Source organism: Ranitomeya imitator, chromosome 3 (genome assembly GCF_032444005.1).
Source record: "Ranitomeya imitator isolate aRanImi1 chromosome 3, aRanImi1.pri, whole genome shotgun sequence".
NCBI lineage: Eukaryota > Metazoa > Chordata > Amphibia > Anura > Dendrobatidae > Ranitomeya > Ranitomeya imitator.
In genome coordinates this window covers 533438289-533461772 of record NC_091284.1, presented here as the reverse complement: position 1 = coordinate 533461772, position 23484 = coordinate 533438289, and the positions used below count along the sequence as shown (strand labels likewise).

At 45.8% G+C, this 23484-nt stretch overlaps 1 protein-coding gene across 1 annotated transcript in view; it reads left to right on the top strand.

The window, feature by feature from the left end:
* VWA3B (von Willebrand factor A domain containing 3B) overlaps positions 1 to 23484 on the top strand; it is a 430059-nt gene that overhangs the window by 83312 nt on the left and 323263 nt on the right. Inside the window, exon 6 of the mRNA XM_069757817.1 lies at positions 19610 to 19779. Within this exon, the coding sequence (XP_069613918.1) occupies positions 19610 to 19779 (170 nt within the window). The remainder of the gene's footprint in view (positions 1 to 19609; positions 19780 to 23484) is intronic.

The window sequence follows — 23484 nt, the reverse complement described above, 5'->3', positions numbered from 1 at the left end:
CAGGGGTGTACTGAGCTGTCATTTTGACAGACTGCTCAGCTGTCCAGTTTGAGACTGGGAGGTGCTGAGCTTCCTTCAGGTGTTCTCTGTCAGTCCCTGATCTTCACCAGTCCTAGCATTTGCTCGGTGGTGCATGTTGATCTATTGCTGCCTGACCTTGGACCTTGTTCTGATCATCCATTTTCTTTCCCCTTTGCTCTGATCCGCTAACCATTTGTCTTTCCTCTTTTATTTATTTTGTGCCCTCTTAGTATTGTACCCTGAAACATTTGACTACCCGGCCTCACGCTTGTCTGTGAATAGTGACTAGTGTCACATTATGACTGGACATACACTTTTTCTCTAGTCATCTTCTACGACAGCATAGGAGGTTGTCTCCACGCCCTAATGGGGGACAGGAAGTGCAAAGGGGTTAAAAGCCCCTCCTACCTCCCACTCGTCAGTGTCTTTCCTGTCCCCCATGGAGCATGGAGAGATTTTTTATTTTTCGTATGCTGTGTGGCCGGCCACAACAGTATACCTGTCTCTTGTGCTGAAGCCGGGCAGTAGTATTTGTGGGCTCAGCTCTCCTCCTCCATGCTGCTCCCGTCTTCCTGCCTTGCGGAGGACTCGGGACTTCCAGGCCCACCTGTGCTCCCGCTGGTGGTAAAGCGGGCCAGTGATCCCCATAGCCGACTTCTTCTCCCTCCTGCACGCTGTTCAGCGCGACCCGGAAGTGGCGCCATACCACGCGTGAGTCCCTTACGGGGTTTGCATTCCACTGTGGAGCGCATGTGCTTCTGGGTCCGGCTTTCTGCAGCCCCCCTCCTACCGACCGGCATGCCGAGCACACTGATCTTGTCACGCCTGCTCAGGACCTGGAGGGGGAGGAGGGATAACTCTTTTGGCGCTGGGGGCAGGGTTTATTACCTCCAGGTAAGGCTAATCTCTGCAGTATGGATGGTGTGTCTGCTTCCTGCCCTGCATCTGCAGAGCCCAGCTTTGCCCCAGCCTCAGTAAGTCTGTGGAGAGGGGTGGGTCCTAGCCAGAGTCCTGGGTACAGTATTGGGGTACTTTTTAGTTATACTTCCCTCCCTTTTTTCTAGGGAGACATGTCTGCCCCAAAAAACATAAGAAGGTTCCTAAATGTGCCATCTGCAATAAGAAGCTTCCCTCTCTCTGGGAGAAGAAGCTATGTCAGGAGTGTACAGATAAGGTGGTTAGGACTGAGCATCCCTCACTCCTGGATGAAATACGTACTCTTGTCAAGCAGGAGGTCCAGTCCTCCTTGGCCGTCTTTACAACTCCACCTCCTTCTACGGGACCATCTCCCCCAAGAAGAGAAAGATCCAACTTGAGGATTCTGACTCTGATTCTGAAGGCTCTTGTGACTCAGCTTCAGAAAACTGAGAGGAATCTTCATCTCATAGGATATGGGACGCTTAAGGTACCTTCACACTGAACAACTTAACAACGATAACGATAGCGATCCGTGACGTTGCAGCGTCCTGGATAGCGATATCGTTGTGTCTGACACGCAGCAGCGATCTGGATCCTGCTGTGACATCGTTGGTCGGAGCTAGAAGGCCAGAACTTTATTTCGTCGCTGGATCACCCGCTGACATCGCTGAATCAGCGTGTGTGATGCCGATTCAGCGATGTCTTCACTGGTAACCAGGGTAAACATCGGGTTACTAAGCGCAGGGCCGCGCTTAGTAACCCGATGTTTACCCTGGTTACCAGTGTAAATGTAAAAAAAAAAAAAACACTACATACTTACTTACTGTACATTCCGGTGTCTGTCGCGTCCCCCGGCGTTCTGCTTCCCTGCACTGTGTCAGCGCCAGCTGGCCGTAAAGCAGAGCGGTGACGTCACCGCTCTGCTTTACGGCCGGTGCTTACACAGTGCAGGGAAGCGGAAGCCGGGGGACGCGACAGACACCGGAATGTAAGTATGTAGTGTTTGTTTTTTTTTTACATTTACACTGGTAACCAGGGTAAACATCAGGTTACTAAGAGCGGCCCTGCGCTTAGTAACCCGATGTTTACCCTGGTTACCCGGGGACTTTGGCATCTTTGGTCACTGGAGAGGTGTCTGTGTGACAGCTCTCCAGCGACCACACAACAACGAAACAGCGACGCTGCAGCAATCGGCATCGTTGCCTATATCACTGCAGCGTCGCTTAATGTGACGGTACCTTAAGAAATATCTCTTTTTCACAGAGTATATGGGGGAGTTACTTAGTGCAGTCCGTAGCACTACGGGTTTGGAGGAGGAACAAGTTCCCCAAACAATTCAGGATGAAATGTTTGGAGGATAGAAAGCAGGAAAATAGATTGGTTTTCCGGTCCATGAAAACATCCTGAACATGATCTCTCAGGAGTGGTGGGAATCCTCGGAGAAATGGCTAAGCACCCCCTTGGAGCTTAAACATAGGTTCCCTCTGGAGGGTGGGTTAGTTAGTTGGGATGTTCCTAAGGAGGATGTGCAGGTGGCAAGAGTAGCCAAAAGAACTGCACTCCGCTTTGAAGATTCATGTCTGCTTAAAGACCCGATGGATAGGAAGGCGAAAAGTCTGCTGAAAAAGTCCTGGAAGACTTCCATCTCTTCACTTAAGACCAACACAGCTTCCACCTGTGTGGCCAGATCTCTTTTCCGGTGGTTGGGTCAATTCGAGAATTTCATTGCTCAGGAGACCTGAAGAGGGGAGTTATTAGACTCTCTTTCGTTACTCAAAAGGGCAACCGGATTCTTGGCTGACGCCTTTGTGGAATCCGTTCGTATCGCCGCTAGGTCCCTGGTTCAGTCCAACTCTGATAGAGGGGCACTTTGGCTTAAAATGTGGAGAAGGGATGTCACTTCTAAGATCAAGTTGTGCTCCATCCCCTTTAAAGGTGAATATGTCTTTGGACCAGCTCCTGATGATATAATGGAAAAGGCCACAGACAAAAAGAAAACCCTTCCTGACTGAGCAGAAAACCACCAAGAAACGCTTTTTTAGTGCCTCTCTGCCTCAGACCCCTCAAGCAAGGGGTAAAGGAAAAATCAGGAGATGCTATGCTAAAGGGAAGGGCAAACACATCCTTGTCCCCCTACAGCAGCACCAACAGAACAAGCAATGACTCCGACTCCGTAGGAGGGAGGCTCTCAAATTTTTTCCATCAATGGCAGGTAATTTCCAATTGCCATTAGGTCCTCAATGTTAGCAAGGAGGGCCTCCCTATAGAGTTCGACTCCTCCTGTCTGCAGGATCAGCTAGAATCGAATGCAATCTCCCCAGTACCTGTGGACGAGTGGGGAAGAGGCCATTACTCCCGCCTCTATCTAATGAGAAAACCTTCCAGGAGATGCACGCATCATAATAAATTTGAAGAGTCTCAACCTTCACATCACGTATCGGAGATTCAAGATGGAATCAGTGAAATCGGCAATTCCCCTGATAGGACCTCATTATTTTATGGCAACCATCGACCTGAAGGATGCTTATTTTCACATACCAATCCATCCTCGCCACAGAAAGTACCTGAGATTTGCCGTCCTACAAAACCAACAGGTGAAGCACTATCAATACAATGTGCTCCCATTTGGCATTTCCTCAGCACCAAGGGTGTTCTCCAGGATCATGTCAGAGGCAGTGACCTACATCCGGGGACGAAGTATCTGCATTATCCTTTATCTGGACGATCTAATCATAGCCCCATCTGCTCAGACTCTTAGGAGTAATGAAGCAGGATCTATAGATATTTTATAATCAGTAGGATGGCTCCCAAATCTGAACAAATCAGAACTCCAACCCTCCACAAAAAGAAGGTTCCTGGGAGTTCTACTGGATTAATACCAGAATATCATTGCCTGACTGTGATGACCAAAATCTCAGGATTCAGGAAGCAGAGGTCCCCTACTCTTCGAGCAGCCAAGTCCATCCTAGGCTCGATGACCTCTTGCATTCAGTCAGTGCCTTGGGCTCAGGCCCACTCCAGGGTTCTACAGACTCATATTCTCAGGAACTGGAACAGGAATCCCAACTCTCTGAACAGCAGAGTTCAGACCCCAGGCTGAGTAAAGGCTTCACTGGCTTGGTGATTAAGCCCCAAAAATCTACGTAGGGATGTTGTAACGCTTGCACCCAGACTGGTTGGCATGAGCATGTGGGGGTGTGGCCCCAATGTGCCACAAACCAGACTTCCCTGGAAGGGGTGTGACTAAGCAGCTTCCTTGGTGTTCACTGGAGCCTCTGATGGTGAGGTCAGGCTTGTGCGGTAGGTAGCTGCCAGGTACCACTCCAGGGTGGAGTCTGGCTGTGGCTGCTGATCCCACTGGGGAACAGAACACTGACAGGCAGGCGGGCACGGCTGAGACACTGGCAGACAGGCTGGTACGGCTGAGATACTGGCAGACAGGCGGGCATGGCTGAGACACTGGCAGGCGGGTACAGCTAAAGGGACTGGAAACGGTACGGGTAAGACAGGAAAATAGACAGGTATAGGTGATATATGGGAACAGGTAGGGACCTGTTCAGACTGCAGGACAAAGACCCGCAAGGTGCGGAACAAGAGCAGAGCAGAACCACAAGGAGCGAAGCCAGGCAGAACTGCAAGGAGAGTAGCAGGGTAGAACCGCAAGCAGCAGAGCAAGGTAGAACCGCAAAGAGCGGAGCAAGGCAGAGCCGCAAGGTGCAGAGCGAGAGCAGGATGGAATCGCAGAGCGAGGAGCGAGAGCAGGATGGAACTGCAGAGTGTTAGGTCTCGAGTTCCCGCCGCTGCACGGGGGGAATCTCGAACCACCTCCGCTGCGGTCTCCCATTCTTCTCCAGCTGCAGTGGAGCCTGCTCACCAGAGACGTCGGTCCCAGCATCTGGCTCAGGCAGATACTGTGCGCTTGGTTACTGCTGCCCTTCTAGGCTCAGCCATTGTAGCCAGTACTGGTCAGCGGCGAGCAGACGCTTCTGGGACTGAGTCCTGCTTTTCTCCTTCTGAGCATGCCCAAGGGAAGACCTCTCATTGGAGGTCGGGGGTCACATGCTCAGGTCCTGTTGCAGCTCCTATTGGTCCACAAGGAAGGTCCTGAAGAAGCTACAACTATACAAGGTTTGCATGGCCGCACGGCCATGCGCTAGTATCAATTGTGTTTGGCTGTTGCCAGTGGATACTCTACCACTCAGTCATATGTGCATATGTGGAGAGTCTGTTTAGCTCTGGGGCTGTACACTCAGGCAGGCAGCTAGTGTCAGTGGGGGCAATTAGCCTTGGCTTAGCATCTGGTTCCTTCATGTGTGCGGTTAGCACAGAAGAGTTCCAGAGCAAGCACAACCCTAGTTAGGGTTATAGTTTTCTGTGTACAGCGCGACTCTGTGAAGCAACAGAGGTCGCTTACATTTCACACAGGGTGAGGTTAACCCACGTGTGAGCTCACTGTCCATCCGTCATTACTTAGCAGCAGTTATCTCTGCACGGTGGACCCCGGGCTGCGAACGCACCTCGTATCTATCTCTCATTACTCGGTGCGTTCCGCTAGCCCTAACACAGAGCGCGGAGGGAGAGCAGGGCGGAACCGCAGAGCGAGGACAGGACGGAACCACAGAGTGCGAAGTAAGAACATAACGGAATCACAAAGCACGGAGCGAGAGCAGAATGGAATCGTAGATCACAGAGCAAGAGCAGGATGGAACCACAGAGCATTGAGCGAGAGCAGGTTGGTACCGCAAGTGAGCGGAGTCGGATGCAAAGTGGAGCCGAGAGCAGAACAGAGCTGCAAGGAGTGGAACTGAGAGCAGAGCAAAGCCACAGGGTGCGGCGAGCAGAGCAGAAGTAAACACAGAAAGCGGAGCACAAGGATACACCCAGCAGGGTAGGGAAGGCTACAGACAAGGTTATAAGTAGACACAGGTATAGGACTGAGTTCAGACTAGGTCAGGTACAGGAACAAGATAAGATTCAAGAGTAGGACACAGTACAGACAAGAATGGACACAGGAACAGATACTGGGCAAGGACACAGGCCTGAGTATGCAGCCCTCAGGAAGCCGGAAACAAAACATACAAAGCACAGTAACAGGTCTGGGTATGTAGCCCCCAGAGAAGGCAGAGACAGAACATGCAAAGTACAGAAACAGGCCTGGGTATGCAGCTCCCAGAGAAGGCAGAGACAGAACAGGACCTGGCAACAAAATACAGACTAACAGAGTACTTTGCTCAGGCCCCACCCTAGGGGTGGGGATGTCTTAAGTACCTGAGGCCTCATGGCAATTGGCTGGCGTCGCCCTATGCACACAGCCAGGAAGTATGCAAAGAGCAGTCAGGAGACATGAGGTACACAACATGGAGCCAGCAGCAGACAGAACTCACAGCATGGCCTGGAGCAGTGAGTAAGTGTAGGGCAGGTGGGGAATGGGAGGCCCTGCAGTGATGCCGGCAAGGTTGTTACAGGTGTAACCTGGTCCCAAACACCTCTAGTCATGGTAACAACCGACGCCAGCAAAAGAGGCTGGGGTGCTTTAGTGTTCCATACTCTTTTTCAGGGACTCTGGAATCCAGAGACAGGTGGCACATCCTCCAACTTCAGAGAGCTGAGGGCAGTAGAGGAAGCCCTTCTTGCAGCAGACAACCTAGTCACCGGGTGTCATTTCAGAGTATATTCGGACATCACCACCGTAGCCCACTTTAGACATCAGGGGAGCAAGAAGCTCAGCAGCTTGAAGAACGTGTCAAGCCAAATATGTTGTTGGGCCGAAAAACACCTCTCCCTGACGGCAGACCACATAAAAGGGTCCTCTAACCTCCAGGGAGATTTCCTGAGTCACCAGGACATACAGCCGGGAGAATGGAGCCTGAACCAAGGAATCTTCCAGATGCTGGTAGCAAGATGGGGTCTGCCAGATAATGACCTATTTGCCTCAGCCCAAAATACACAGGTCGAAACCTTTTTCTCCCTGAACCCCGGGGACAATTTCAGGGGAGTGGATGCCTTCGCTCAGCAGTGGAACTTCCAGTTAGCCTATGTGTTTACTCCAATTCCGATGCTGGCGAAGACTCTTTGGAAGATTCGGGGAGATCAAGTCCCAACCATCCTAGTGGCTCCAATGTGGCCGAGAAGGAGCTGGTTCAACGTTATTATCAATCTTCAAGTAGATGGTCCAGTTCAGTTACCTCTGGGAACCGACCTTTTCTCGCAGGGACCTCTTCATCATTCAGGTCATCAAAAACTGAATTTAGCTGCTTGGTTACTGAGGCCCAAGTATTGCGTGCATGAGGGCTTTCGGGCAAAGTAATTTCTACCTTACAAAAGTCCAGGAAACCAGTCACCAATGCCATCTATAACAAGATGTGGAAACATTTGTTATCCTGGTACATTTGTAAGGTACCAGACCCCTTCCACCCCAACATTTCACAGATATTGGACTTCTTATAGAAAGGATTAGAGTTAGGCCTCAAGCCTAGTACTCTGAAGGTTCGGGTCTCTGCCCTGAGCGCTGTATTCGATCAGCATTTAGCCAACCATCGTTGGATTAAAAGGTTCATGGTGTCAGGCCTTAGACTACGTCCCAGGATTCAGACTGTTATCCCCTCCTGGGATCTAAATTTAGTCCTCAAGGGCCTCACACAACCGCCATTTGAACCCCTGTCTTCCTGTACCCCTTAGCTTCTTTCGTTCAAAGCAGCCTTCCTAGTCTCCATAACTACGGCAAGACGAATAGGGGAATTACAGGCATTATCTATAAGGGAACCTTACACCTTACTTAATAATCAGAGATGATTGTATAGTTCTTCATCTTGATCCATCCTTTCTGCCCAAGGTGGTATCCGATTTCCACCGTTCACAGGACATCGTCCTCCCCTCCTTTTGCCAGAATCCAACAAATGCAAAGGAGATGGAATTCCATACTCTCGATGTTTGATGTACAGTTTTGCACTACTTACAGCAAACCAAATCGTGGAGAGTTGACCAGAATTTATTTGTTCATCAATCGTATCGAAATAAAGTAAAGAAGGTGGCGAAGAGTACCATCGCAAATTGGATCAAGAGGGCTATATCTGAAGCATATCTGGCCCAGAATATAACACCTCCCTCTTGGGTCAAGGCTCATTCTACAAGGTCTACCTCAGCCTCCTGGGCTGAAAGGCCAGGCGCATCCACCGAGCAGATTTGCAGAGCTGCTACATGGTCTTCACTTCATACTTTTACCAGACACTATAGATTGGACTTGTTGTCCAATAGGGATTTAGCCTTTGGCCAAAAAGTTCTTCAGGCCGTTGCCCGCCCCCTGGTGGAGAAATGGTTGGTATTCCTCCTATGCTGTTATTGAAGGTGACTAGAGAAAATAGAATTAGTCTTACCGGTAATTCGGTTTCTAGGAACCTTCCATGACAGCACTATTTCTCTCCCTATGTTCCTTGGTTAATTCATGGGAATCTTATGGTATCCAGTGCTATGGTGTTAGTTGTAAGTCACTGGCGAGTTGTAAGGGCTTTGAACCTCTTTGTGCTTCCTTTCCCCCAGTAGGGCATGGAGACAACCTCCTATGCTGTCGTGGAAGGTTCCTAGAAACCAAATTACCAATAAGACTAATTTTATTTTTTCCCAACCAATGGATCCATTTCATACACTCTGTGATTAGGTGGCAGATCTGATCCACATGGTAAAGGACAGGGGTTTCCAACACACGGGCCGTGGTGCGACCCCTGAGGCTGCTTCATACATCCAAAGGCATTGTAGACCCCTTGACAATTGCGGCCTGGTCCAGGAGTCTGCCGACAACAGTGCTTTATTTCAGCTGAATGTGCATCCTCGCATATCTTTTCTGATTGTAATGGAATTGTTTATTGTGGTATATCTTAACGATATTCTATTTTTTTCACCCGATCTGGATTTGCACCATAAACATATTAGCTTTGTTTTACGGAAGCTTAGAGAGTATTCTTTATTTGTTAAACTAGAGAAATCTACTTTTTCTTTACAAGAGATATTGTTCCTGGAGTCCATTGTATCAGCTGAAGGATTTAATTGGATCATGGAAAGGCGCAGGCCATAATTGATTAGGTTCAACCTCATGACCTAAAAGCATTACAACATTTTTAGGATTTGCCATTTACTCCAGAAAATGTATTTGGTGTTTTTCATTGATTGTTAAACTTCTCACCGATCTCACATGTAAGGGGTGGATCTTGAGTTTTGGTCACCGGATGCTATTGTGACATTTAATATATCAAAAGAATATTTTATGTCTGCTCCAGTTTTAATCCAACCTGATTTCAGAAACCATTCATTGTGGAGGTGGATGCTTCAGAAGTCATGGTAGGGGCTGTATTATTTCAAGTTTCCAAAATACTAATCAACTTGCGACCATGTGCATTTTTCTGTAGGACATTTTTGTCTGATTAGAGAAATTATGATGTTGGGAATCACGAGTTGTTCCCAGTTAAATTAGCTCTTGAAGAATGGAGACATTTTTAGGAGGGAGCAGTTCATCAGTTCATCAAGTTATGGTGGTAACAGATTATAAAAATGTTGCCTATATTGAATCAGCTAAACGATTAACCCCAAGACAGCCAGATGGTCCTTATTTCTTTATAGATTCAATTTTTCGATCACATCCTGGATCCAAGACCAAGAATGTGAGGTCTGATGCTTTATCACGCATGCTTTCCTCCAGATGCTCCATCCTCCATTCTTCCTCAGGGTTTTGTTGTTTGGAGTTGGATGCATAGATCTGTGAGGCCCAGATGTTGGCCCCTTCCGCTACTCCAGGTTTTAAATTATTTGTGCTGGTGTACACAAGATTGCATTGCCAGAGTTTCAAGGTTCCGTCTTGAGTGGTCATCTTGGGATTACTGCTACATGGAAAGCTAGACTTTTTGGCGATCATCCATATAGAATGTTATTAAGAATTTTGTTTCTGCTTGTGATCCAAGAAGTATCGTTTCTCCTTGCGGAGAGTGACATGATAAGCATGTCGAGGTGAGGAGTCTTAAAGCCACATTGCTACTCTGGGAAATATGCAAATTGTCTCTTCAGAGAGGAAGAGGACTAGAACTCTAGTGCCACCTATAGGAAGTAGCAATCCTAACAGTCAATGTCGACCCAGTGTCTACAAATTGAGATTCTGGTTTGGCTATTATCCTAAGTCATGTGACAAGGCTCGTTAAAGAGTCGACATTGACTGTTAGGATTGCTACTTCCTATAGCTGGCACTAGAGTTCTAGTCCTCTTCCTCTCTGAAGAGACAATTTGCATATTTCCCAGAGGAGCATTGCAGCTTTAAGTCTCCTCACCTCGACATGCTTATCATGTCACTCTCTGCAAGGAGAAACAATACTTCTTGGATCCCGGTCAGATGCCTCTCAATCAGCCAAACCAGATCTCCACTTTGCACTGACGAGGGGCAGTACCCGGAAACACAGTGTCTGCAAATTGAGATTCTAGTTTGGCTATTATCCTAAGTTTCTGCTTGTCAAAACTGCGCGCGCACTAAAGTCTGTAATAACCAGCCGACCATAGAATTGGCTCACTGCCAATTCCAGAAAGACTCTGGACTAATTTGTCCATGGATTCAATTACTGATTTGCCTTTGTCTAGTGAGAAAACAGTTGGGTGATAGTTGGCCAATTCAGTAAAAAAGCTCACTTTGTTCCTTCATCAGGGTTACCTAATGCTGAAACACTTTCCAGGCTGTTTAGCAATCATGTGGTGAGATTGCATGGTATTCCTTTGTACATTGTATCAGATGGGGGGTGCAATTTGTTTCCAAAATCTGGGGACTGTTTTATAAGAAATTGGGGATTGATTTATAATTCTCCTTTGCTTACTACCCTGAAACTAACGGTCAGACAGAGAGGACAAATCAATTGTTGGAACAAATTTTAAGATGTTTTGTAGCGACTCACAAGAGGACTGGTCCTCGTTTTTACCCCTTGCTGAGTTTACCTTTAATAGTCGGTCAATCAGTCCACTGGAAACTTGCCTTTGTTTATGCTTTTTCTAGGATGAGTTCTGGGTGCCCTTGAGAACAGGTGACCATACAGAAACTTGGATGTCTGGAGGGAGGTTCAAAAGAATATTGGGGTGGCTCAACTTCATCAAACATGGAAGGCTAATAGAAAATATTTGGCGGGCCCTGTCTTCAAAGTAGGGGATAAGGTTTGGTTAACTTCCAAAAATATTAAGCTGAAAGTAACATCAGCAAAGTTTTGTCCTAAATTTATTGACACGTATGAGATTCTGGAGCTAGTCAAGCCATTTGCCTTCAGATTAAAACTTCCTCAGTGTCTTCATATCCCTGATGTGTTCCACATATTCCTGTTAAGAGTTTGTCCATTCACTGTTGTCTGTCTCGTCCACACCGCCTCCAGTTTCTGTCATTGGAGGTTTAGAGTAAGAGGTGAAGAGGATCGTGGATTTTCCTAGGGCCTGAAAATCTTGATCATTGGAGGGTACATGGACCCGAGAAAAAATCATGGTTTCCGGATTATTCTGTGAAGGCCATTGATTTGGTCAGGGCCTTCCATCTTAGGATTCCTATGAAACCTGGAGGTCAGGTGGTCCCCCTATAAGAGGTTGTACTGTCACGATTTCTCTGCTCAGTGTGTCTTTGACACAGTGATTGACAGATCAGTTGTGCAATCTAGTGCAGGGGCATGCTGAGCTGTCATTATTTTGATAGACTGCTCAGTCATCCAATCTAGTGCAGAGGCATGCTTAGGTCCTCCTGAATGGAATATGGGCCTTGCCAGGTGGTGACCGACACTGTGGTGGCATAGACTTCCTGTTGAGACCTTTCTTGCTGGCCTCGGGGACATCCCTGGAATGTATCTGCTCCGCTCTCTTCCCTGGCACCAACCAAAAAAATGTCCTCGTAGATATCAACATTAGTGATATAAATTCTATGTATGTTTCAATATAATTGCCGAAAAATTATATAGAAAGTGCTAAGTGCAATGTAAACGCAATGTAAACATGAATATATTGAAAAGGACTGAACAGTCCTATATATTTCCTGTGGCTACAATTTCCTGCCTATGACAAATTGCACATAATATAGATGTCAACAAGGGGCAAAGATATCGGAACAATAAATAATGCAAAGTAAATTTAGAAATACAAAAAAGGACCAAACAGTTCTATATATTCCATATGGCTATAAGTTACTGCCTATGATTCCATCACACATAATCACATTGCACATGTTATAAATATCTGCAAACGTATATGCACAGAGCAGGCATCAGAATACTGGCTTATACTGTATAAATCAGTACATTTCAGGCTGGGGTTGGGGCGGTGCGGCTGTTTTTTTTTCCCTATTTTTGGACTCAGTTTGTCCTTATTCACTCAGGTGATTTACTGGGCTCGAGGAAGCCCGGTACTTGGGATATGTGATAACCCCATGGCTTATCAAACCCCAAATAAATAAAATCGAGGCCATTCAGAACTGGCACCTACCTGTTACAACAGGTGAGAGCGTTTCTCGGAATCGTTGGGTATTACTGGAGGTTTATACCTAATTTTTAGGGGAGAACAACACCAATCTCCTCAAGGGAAAGAAGTCGGTCATGGTTTGGTGGAACCCCCAGAGGAAGTGTATCAATCCATGAAGGTGGAGCTGTGCGGACAGCCCATCCTCATTAGCCCCAACTTCCAGAAATGCTACATCGTACAGACGGATGTGTTATGATGCGGTGGTCTAGGAGCAACATGGAACGAGCTCTGAAGGAAGTGGTAACTGTACTGACCGCAGTCCCTAAGCTCAACACAACACTAGAAGCAGCCGTGGAATGGTCCTAACTCTCCCTATGCATCTCGTCACAGCCTAAGAGCTAACTACCCCTAAAGACAGAAGCAGGAAAACTATCTTGCCTCAGAGAAAATCCCCAAAGGATAGATTAGCCCCCCACAAATAATGACTGTGAGTGGAGAGGGAAAAAGACATACACAGAATGAAACCAGGATGAGCACAGGAGGCCAGTCTAGCTTGATAGATAGGACAGGATGGAATACTGTGCGGTCAGTATAAAACACTACAAAAATCCACGCAGAGTTTACTAAAAATTTCCACACCTGACTAAAGGTGTGGAGGGCAAATCTGCTTCCCAGAGCTTCCAGCAAGACAGAATTAATTCATACTGATAAGTTGGACAAACATAGAAAGCACTGAACGGATAAGTCCACAATCTGTGAACAGAACAGAGCAAGTAAGAACTTAGCTTTGCTGAACTGGTCAGGAAAACAGGGAAATCCAAAGAGATGTGAATCCAACCAGAAACCATTTACAAGTGGCACTAGCTGAAGGAACAGCCAGACCTAAATAGCCGAGCAGAAGAGAAGATAAGTGGAGGCAGCTGATGACAGCTAACTCCAAGGAGCAGCCATACCACTTGAAACCACAAGAGGGAGCCCAAGAGCAGAACTCACAAAAGTGCCACTTACAACCACCGGAGGGAGCCCAAGAGCGGAATTCACAACAGTACCCCCCCCTTGAGGAGGGGTCACCGAACCCTCACCAGAGCCCCCAGGCCGATCAGGATGAGCCAAATGAAAAGCACGAACCAAATCGGCGGCATGGACATCAGAGGCAACAACCCAAGAATTATCCTCCTGGCCATAACCCCTCCACTTGACAAGATACTGAAGCCTCCGCCTCGAAAAACGAGAATCCAAAATCTTCTCAACCTCATATTCCAACTCTCCCTCAACCAACACCGGGGCAGGAGGGTCAACCGAGGGAACAATGGGCACCACATATCTCCGCAACAAAGATCTATGGAAAACATTATGAATGGCAAAAGAGGCTGGAAGAGCCAAACGAAACGACACCGGATTAATAATTTCAGAAATTTTATAAGGACCAATAAACCGAGGCTTAAACTTAGGGGATGAAACCTTCATAGGAACATGACGAGAAGACAACCAAACCAAATCCCCCACACGAAGCCGGGGACCAACACACCAACGGCGGTTAGCAAAACGTTGAGCCCTTTCCTGAGGCAACGTCAAATTGTCCACCACATGAGTCCAAATCTGCTGCAGCCTGTCCACCACAGAATCAACACCAGGACAATCAGAAGGCTCAACCTGCCCAGAAGAAAAGCGAGGATGAAAACCAAAATCACAAAAGAAAGGAGAAACCAAAGTAGCCGAACTAGCCCGATTATTAAGGGCAAACTCGGCCAAAGGCAAGAAAGACACTCAATCATCCTGATCAGCAGACACAAAGCATCTCAAATAGGTCTCCAAGGTCTGATTAGTTCGCTCAGTTTGGCCATTAGTCTGAGGATGAAGCGCCGAAGAAAAAGACAAATCAATGACCATCCTAGCACAAAAGGACCGCCAAAATCTAGAGACAAACTGAGAACCTCTGTCAGACACAATATTCTCCGGAATGCCATGCAAACGAACCACATGCTGAAAAAACAATGGAACCAGATCTGAGGAGGAAGGCAACTTAGGCAAAGGTACCAGATGGACCATTTTAGAGAACCGGTCACAAACAATCCAGATAACAGACATCTTCTGGGAAACAGGAAGATCCAAAATAAAATCCATGGAAATATGCGTCCAGGGCCTCTCAGGGACCGGCAAAGGCAAAAGCAACCCACTAGCGCGGGAACAGCAAGGCTTGGCTCGGGCGCAAGTCCCACAGGATTACACAAAAGCACGGACATCGCGCGACAAGGACGGCCACCAAAAGGACCTAGCAACCAAATCTCTGGTACCAGAAATTCCAGGATGACCAGCCAACACTGAACAATGAACCTCAGAAATTACCTTACTTGTCCATCTATCAGGAACAAACAGCTTCCCCACAGGACAGTGGTCAAACCTATCAGCCTGAAATTCCTGAAGCACCCGCCGCAAATCAGGAGAGATGGCAGAAAGAATCACCCCTTCCTTAAGAATGCCAACCGGCTCAAGGACTCCAGGAGAATCAGGCGAAAAACTCCTAGAGAGGGCATCAGCCTTAACATTCTTAGATCCCGGAAGATACGAGACCACAAAATCAAAACGGGAGAAAAACAGGGACCATCGAGCCTGTCTAGGATTAAGCCGCTTGGCCGACTCGAGTTAAATCAGATTCTTATGATCGGTCAGGACCACAACGCGGTGCTTAGCTCCCTCAAGCCAATGTCGCCACTCCTCAAACGCCCACTTCATAGCCAACAACGCCCACCGAATGCCGACATCATAATTGCGTTCCGCAGGCGAAAACTTTCTGGAAAAAAAAGCACACGGTTTCATCAAAGAACCATCAGACTCCCTCTAAGACAAAACGGCCCCTGCCCCAATCTCAGAAGCGTCGACCTCAACCTGAAAAGGAAGAGAAACATCCGGCTGACGCAACACAGGGGCAGAAGTAAATCGGCGTTTAAGCTCCTGAAAGGCCTCAACAGCCGCAGAGGACCAATTCGTCACATCCACGCCTTTCTTCGTCAAATCAGTAAGGGGCTTAACCACACTGGAAAAGTTGGCAAAGAAACCGCGATAGAAATTAGCAAAGCCCAAAAATTTTTGAAGGCCCTTCACAGATGTGGGTTGAATCCAGTCATGAATAGCTTGGACCTTAACAGGATCCATTCCTATAGATGAGGGAGAAAAAATAAAACCCAAAAAAGAGACCTTCTGAACTCCGAATAGGCACTTAGACCCCTTCACAAAAAAAGCATTATCACGAAGGATCTGGAACACCATCCTGACCTGCTTCACATGAGACTCCCAATCATCGGAAAAAATCAAAATATCATCCAAATATACGACCATGAATTTATCAAGATAATTGCGGAAAATATCATGCATGAAAGACTGGAACACAGATGGAGCATTAGAGAGCCAAAATGGCATCACAAGGTATTCAAAATGGCCTTCGGGCGTATTAAATGCAGTTTTCCATTTGTCACCCTGTTTAATACGAACAAGATTATATGCCCCTCGGAGGTCAATCTTAGTAAACCAACTAGCCCCCTTAATCTGAGCAAACAAATCAGTAAGCAAAGGCAAGGGGTATTGGAATTTGACCGTGATCTTATTAAGAAGACGATAATCAATACAGGGTCTCAAGGAGCCATCCTTCTTAGCAACAAAAAATAAACCCGCTCCCAATGGTGACGAAGAGGGCCGAATATGCCCCTTCTCCAAAGACTCCTTAACATAACTCCGCATGGCGGCATGCTCTGGTACAGACAGATTGAAAAGTCGGCCCTTAGGGAACTTGCAACCAGGAATCAAGTTAATAGCACAATCACAGTCCCGATGCGGTGGAAGGGAACTGGACTTGGGCTCATCAAATACATCCTGGAAATCCGACAAAAACTCAGGGACCTCAGAAGAGGGGGAAGAGGAAATTGACATCAATGGAAGGTCACTATGTAACCCCTGACAACCCTAACTAGTCACAGACATAGTTTTCCAATCCAGCACCGGATTATGTTCCTGTAACCATGGAAAACCCAGTACAACAACATCATGCAGGTTATGCAACACCAGAAAACGGCAATCTTCCTGATGTGCTGGAGCCATGTACATAGTCATCTGCGTCCAGTACTGAGGTTTATCCTTGGCCAAGGGTGTAGCATCAATACCCCTCAAAGGAATAGGGCTCTGCAAAGGCTGCAAGGAAAAACCACAGCGCCTGGCGAATTCTAAGTCCATTAAGTTCAGGGCAGCGCCTGAATCCACAAATGCCATGACAGAAAAGGACGACAATGAGCAAATCAGGGTCACAGATAAGAGAAATTTAGGCTGTATAGTACTAATGGTAACAGACCTAGCGACTCTCTTAGTACGCTTAGGGCAATCAGAGATAACATGAGCCGAATCACCACAGTAAAAACACAGCCTATTCTGACGTCTGAATTCCTGCCGTTCTGTTCTAGTCAAAATCCTATCACATTGCATAGGTTCAGGACTTTGCTCAGAGGACACTGCCATATGGTGCACTGCTTTGCGCTCGCGCAGACGCCGATCAATCTGAATGGCTAGAGACATAGATTCGCTCAAACCGGCAGGCGTAGGAAAGCCCACCATAACATCTTTAAGGGCTTCAGAAAGACCTTTTCTGAAAATAGCAGCCAGAGCCTCCTCATTCCATTTAGTGAGCACAGACCATTTTCTAAATTTCTGGCAGTATAATTCTGCCGCTTCCTGACCTTGACACAAGGCCAACAAGGTTTTTTCTGCATGATCCACAGAATTAGGTTCGTCATACAATAATCCGAGCGCTTGAAAAAATGCGTCTACATTCAATAATGCTGGATCCCCTGTTTCAAGAGAAAAAGCCCAGTCTTGAGGGTCACCACGCAGCAAGGATATGATGATTTTACCTGCTGAATGGGATCACCAGAAGAACGGGGTTTCAAAGCAAAAAACAATTTGCAGTTATTTTTAAAGTTCAAAAACTTGGATCTGTCCCCAAAAAACAAATCAGGAGTAGGAATTCTGGGCTCTAAAGCCGGAGTCTGAACAACATAATCTTGGATATTCTGTACTCTTGCAGCAAGTTGATCCACACGAGAAAACAAACCCTAAACATCCATGCCAGAGCATATATCCTGAACCACCCAGATATCAAGAGGAAAAAAAAAAGAGAAACTAGAGCACAGAAAAAAAAATGGTTCAGAACTTTCTTTTCCTTCTTTTGAGCTGCATTTAATTCATTTTTGGCCACTTGTACTGTTATGATGCGGTGGTCTAGGAGCAACATGGAACGAGCTCTGAAGGAAGTGGTAACTGTACTGACCGCAGTCCCTAAGCTCAACACAACACTAGAAGCTGCCGTGCAATGCTCCTAATTCTCCCTATGCATCTCATCACAGCCTAAGAGCTAACTACCCCTAAAGACAGAAGAAGGAAAACTATCTTGCCTCAGAGAAAATCCCCAAAGGATAGATTAGCCCCCCACAAATAATGACTGTGAGTGGAGAGGGAAAAAGACATACACAGAATGAAACCAGGATGAGCACAGGAGGCCAGTCTAGCTTGACAGATAGGACAGGATGGAATACTGTGCGGTCAGTATAAAACACTACAAAAATCCACGCAGAGTTTACTAAAAATCTCCACACCTGACTAAAGGTGTAGAGGGCAAATCTGCCTCCCAGAGCTTCCAGCAAGACAGAATTAATTCATACTGATAAGCTGGACAAACATAGAAAGCACTGAACGGATAAGTCCACAATCTGTGAACAGAACAGAGCAAGTAAGAACTTAGCTTTGCTGAACTGGTCAGGAAAACAGGGAAATCCAAAGAGATGTGAATCCAACCAGAAACCATTTACAAGTGGCACTAGCTGAAGGAACAGCCAGACCTAAATAGCCGAGCAGAAGAGAAGATAAGTGGAGGCAGCTGATGACAGCTAACTCCAAGGAGCAGCCATACCACTTGAAACCACAAGAGGGACCCCAAGAGCAGAACTCACAAAAGTGCCACTTACAACCACCGGAGGGAGCCCAAGAGCGGAATTCACAACACGGATGCCTCTAACATGGGCCTAGGAGTGATCTTGTCGCAGGAGGTGAACGGGGAGGAACGTTCAGTCACCTACCTAAGTAGAAAATTCACCCGGTCCGGGAAAAATTATAGCGTAGTGGGGAAAGAGTGCCTCGCCATTAAGTGGGCTTTGGAGTCCCTGCACTATTATTTACTCGGTCGACTGTTTCGTTTGGTGACAGATCATTCACCCATGGTAAGGATGAGGAATGCCAAGGAGAGGAATGTTTGGGTCACCAGATGATTTCTGTCCCTTCAGAATTGTAATTTCACCATTGAACATCGGGCGGGGAAATCACAGGGAAATGTGGATGCCCTGTCACGGGCTACCTGTAGGGTAAAAGTGTTAAACCCCACAAGTTTGAACAGAGGGGGGGATATGTGAGGCAGTGAGGGGGATAATATGCGATTGTCGATATATATCCCCCAGGATGCGGACGGAGTCCTGTTAGACCCGCTGGAGTGCCTTGTATTCATAGCAGGATGCCTGTGAATCACAAGTCAAAGTAAAAGTAAGTGTTCACCAGGTCAAGCTATTTGACCAAGCCAATGTTCATTAAACCCCAGTAAGGGCTTTTATTTTTGAAGCGGACTACAGGATGGTAGTGGGGCGGTCTGCTTCCTCCTAGATGGGTCTAACAGGTGGCCCATGGCCACAGATTCCAGTTAAAAACCCTGCAGTATAGGGTTTGGGTGTGTCAGTGTTTGTTTGCAAGTACCAGAGTATGTTGCTCTGCAGCATCCAACCTGTGTGAGCTAACACAGAGCCAAGAGCAGCGAATGCCTGGCACTCCACAACGTGATACAGTGGTGTAGTTATCCTCGGCAACCGGTCTTGTGTACAGACTGTTGTGAGGCCCTGGCTGCGATCCGGAGGATACCGTGTGCTGTGCACTGTGTGAGTTCTGTGGACATTAAACACACTTGCTGTTAACTGTCCTGTGGTCTCTGCCTATCTGTCACACTGCACCAACCCCGCTGCATTACAGTATGAAAAAAATCATCCTTTTTTCTGGTTGACAAGCAGATGACTGTTTATACGGTCGTGTGAACGTAGCCATATATTATATTAACTAGTTTTTGTCAAGAGAAAACAGCTCAGATGGAACGGGGTCTTTGACATATGTAATATATTTAGAGATGTGTTTTATGTTGCAGGTTGATGCAATTTACTATTTTTCTGTTGGTGATGCTCCGGTGGCAAAGCTACAACAATTGAAGCAAACCATGGAAAATAGCCCTTGTCCGCTACATGTTGTGTGCTATTTTCCACACAAGGCTGAGACTATAACAATGATGAGTGAATTAAGTCTGCAAACATCAGGAAGGTATGTAGCCAACATTATTTATATGGGAGTTCTTCTAGGTTATATTCTTGTATTTCATTTCAATAATCCTTACTATTGCCTGCTATGTATAGCTAAAATCATGATCTCCTATGAGCGCCAGACAGGCTTTCGCAGGGGGATCATAATGACAGCACGGGGGTCATCAGCTGACTCCCGAAAGGCATGACAATTCATCGGCGCTCGGCGATCACGTCTTGGGTGCGCAAATGGGCCTGTGGAATCTTGCGCTCTTTGCTGTTGTTTATTAAATGCCTCTGTCAGAGATTGACAGTGGCAGTTAAAAGGTTAAAAGCCACGGTCAGCACTGCCTTCACCTGAAAGCATCTTTTCACCTTCGTCACAAGACCAAGTTTTTTGATTCTGACTAGTGTCACTTTTTGAGGTTAGAACTCTGTAATGCGTCAACATATCCCAGTAATTCTGAGGTTGTTTTTTCGTGACATATTGTACTTCATAAATAAACGCAAGTCATTTCGACCAGAATTTACCACTAACATATCAAAAATTAGAAAATTTTGCAATTTTTAAACATTTTATTTTTATGCCCTTAAACCAAATAGCTATAACACACAGAATAGTTAAGAAATAACATTTCCCACATGTCTACTTTACATGAGCATCATTTTTAACACATAATTTTTTTTTGTTAGGAAGTAAAAAGGGCTAAACATTTATCAGCAATTTCTCATTCAAGAAGTTGATTCACTTTTTAGGGGCTTCACCGGAATTAAAGCAATGTGGAAGTAAAAATGAAAAATTTACTTTTTCCCACAAAAATAATGCTTTAGCCCTAAATTTTCCTTCTTCAAAAGGGTAACAGGAGAAAAGGGACTGTAAAATTTGTTGTACAGTTTCTCCTGAGTACACCGATACCCCATATGTGGTGGAAAACTACTGCTTGGGTGCACGGCAGGGCTCAAAAGGAAAGGAACACCATTCAGCTTTTGGAGTGCAAAAATTGGCTGTAATCGATAGTATCCATATACAGAGCCCCCATTTTGGAAATTACACCCCCTTTGGGAATTTACTTACAGGTGTAGTGATGATTTTCACTCCATTGGTGTTTTCTAGAAACAAACATCAGTGGCTGTTCTTAGGTGAGAATTGCAAATATGCCAGTGTGGTGCCCAGTACATTGTAATGCCGATTGTAGTGCCCAGTACATTGTGCCAAGCTTGTGCTTCTGCTGGCATGGACCCTGTAAATTAAGCAGGCTCATTACTACATAAATGCCAAACGTGTCCATGCTAAATGTGGTTTGGTCACACTGTGGGGCCCCAAAGGGAGAGAGGCATTTGGATTTCGGAGAGCAAAATTGACTCGATTTCTTTTGGGTTGCAAGGAGCCATAGCACTTTTCCGTAGCCTTTATCTACTAGTATTGTGGAAGCCCCCTATATTTTCATTAACAGGTGATGTACCTAAGTGGGATATTGCTTTTTTTATGGATTGAGTTGAAGCTTTTGTTGGAAACATTTTACATAACATTTTGAATAACATTTATTCTGTGCTCTATTTTGAGCACGAACAGTGTGGTTTTTATCTAAATCTCTGAATGACATGATTCAGATGAAACTGCCGAGGGATCCAGTAGAGTTACTCTGGACTCCATCTGGCCTCTGTTCAGCAGTGTCCTCTTTTCAAAGATGCACAAAATTGTGGTCTACTGCGCTTTATGCATGCTTAAAAAGATGGGCACCGCCAGATCAAAGAGTTGTTTGGACACACGGCAGGGTTTGCTAGAGAAGAGGCGATATTTGGTATTTGGAATGTAAATTTGACTGGAATAAATTGCAGACATCATGCCTTATTTGCAAAGACCCTGTGTTACGGGTTTACTGCAACAGTGAGGAGCCAGAAGACCGCAGCTTTTTATTTCTCCTACTAATGCACTGATTAGAAGCACTTCAGCGTCTTATTAAACGGTGTAAATTTCTTTTGGAATTGCAGGGGTTAATCTGCTCTGTTGAGAGCTCCTGGAGTGTTTAGGCTCTCACCTGTGCACTGTTAGCCACTCCCATCTCCTATTTAAACTAATCCATGGCTAGCACTCATTGTCAGAGCTAGATTATGCTGCATGGCTGGAGGTTGTTGGTTATTATGGGAGAGGGCGTTTGGTGGGTTTATCTGTGACTGTTGCTAAGTTTTGAGTGTGTGACAATTCCCTTTCTTCTTCTTTGGTTTAACCCCATCCTCCTCTTGCCAGTGCATTTCTCTATTATATGTGTGAGTATATTTGTATGTTAGATATTTTTCATTACCCCGTTCATATTACCTCTTTAGTCCGATTGGTGTACTATGGCACTACTATTCCCCTCTTCCCTGGGTGGAGGAAGAGTATAGACTGAAAGCGGATTTAGGAGCTAAGGAGTGCATTGGTGTCCACGGCATCTTCACCATCAGAAGTAATCTGGGGAACAGGGCGAGCTAGGGCGCTCCTAGCGTTAGGGACAAGGAAGGAGCCCTTGATCCCGTGACACCTAGCAACAGAGTTGTGAAACCCTGAGGTACCAAAGCAACTTGGCCTTACAAGTGATCACATTTTGGAAACTAGACCAATTAACGAATTCATCTTTTTTAAAGGATGTGAAAATGAAAATTACGTGTTTTTTTCTGTTATAATGTTATTTTAGCCCAAAATTTGCATTTGGATAATAGGTAAAACAGACACCATAAATTGTTGTGCAATTTCTTCAGAACACAAAGATACCCCATTTGTGGTCAAAATCTGCTGTTCAGGCAAGTAAAGAGAGCTATATAGTTTTTGGAGTGTAAATTTGTCTGGAATAGATTGTGAATGCTGTGTTGCATGTGCAGAGCTCCTGACATATTAAAACAGTACAAAGCCCCCCATAAGTGACCCCATTTTGGAAATAGACCACTTAAGAATTTCATCTAGGGGTGTACTGAGAAATTTTAACCTACAGGTGATACACACAACTTTATAACATTTAGATGTGAAAACAAAAAATTACATTTATTCCATTAAATAGTGTTTTGGCACCAAATTTATAATTTCCACGAGGGGTAATAGGAGAAAATGATCCAGTAGTTTGTTATGCAATTTTTACCAAACCTGGCAGTGCCCCATATGTGGTCATATGCTACTCTTTCAGCACACGGCAGGGCTCGGATTGGAAGGAGCTCTATTTGGCTTTTAGGACACAGGTGCTGTTTGAATAGATTGTGGGCTATATTAACTGAGCCCCTAAGGTGACAGATCAGCAGAAACCCCCTCAGGTGACCCAATATCGGAAGCTTCACTTCTTCAGCATTTCATCTTGGGATGCAGTGAGTATTTTGAACCCACAGGTGCATCACATAATTGTATAACATTATGATGTGGAAATATAACATAATTTCTCCTGAATGCGGTGATGACCCAAATGTCTGCAGATACTACAGTTTTATAACAGGAGAAACAAAAGAGTCCAAAAATAGCCAATAAATTACAAAACAACATTATTTATTGAAAAATCTATCGCTAATTTCCACATAAAATTTCGGTTGTCACAAAAAAATTTACAGTATATGGTTTACAATAAAATTGTGACTTCATCCATGGATACAACCAATGCCCCAGGAGTCCAAGGTGGGACATGCGTAATCGCCACAAAATCGAGAGATTTCCGCAAATGGACAGCATGTGTTTCAATTGCTGCCAAATAAGTGCATATATCTCAGA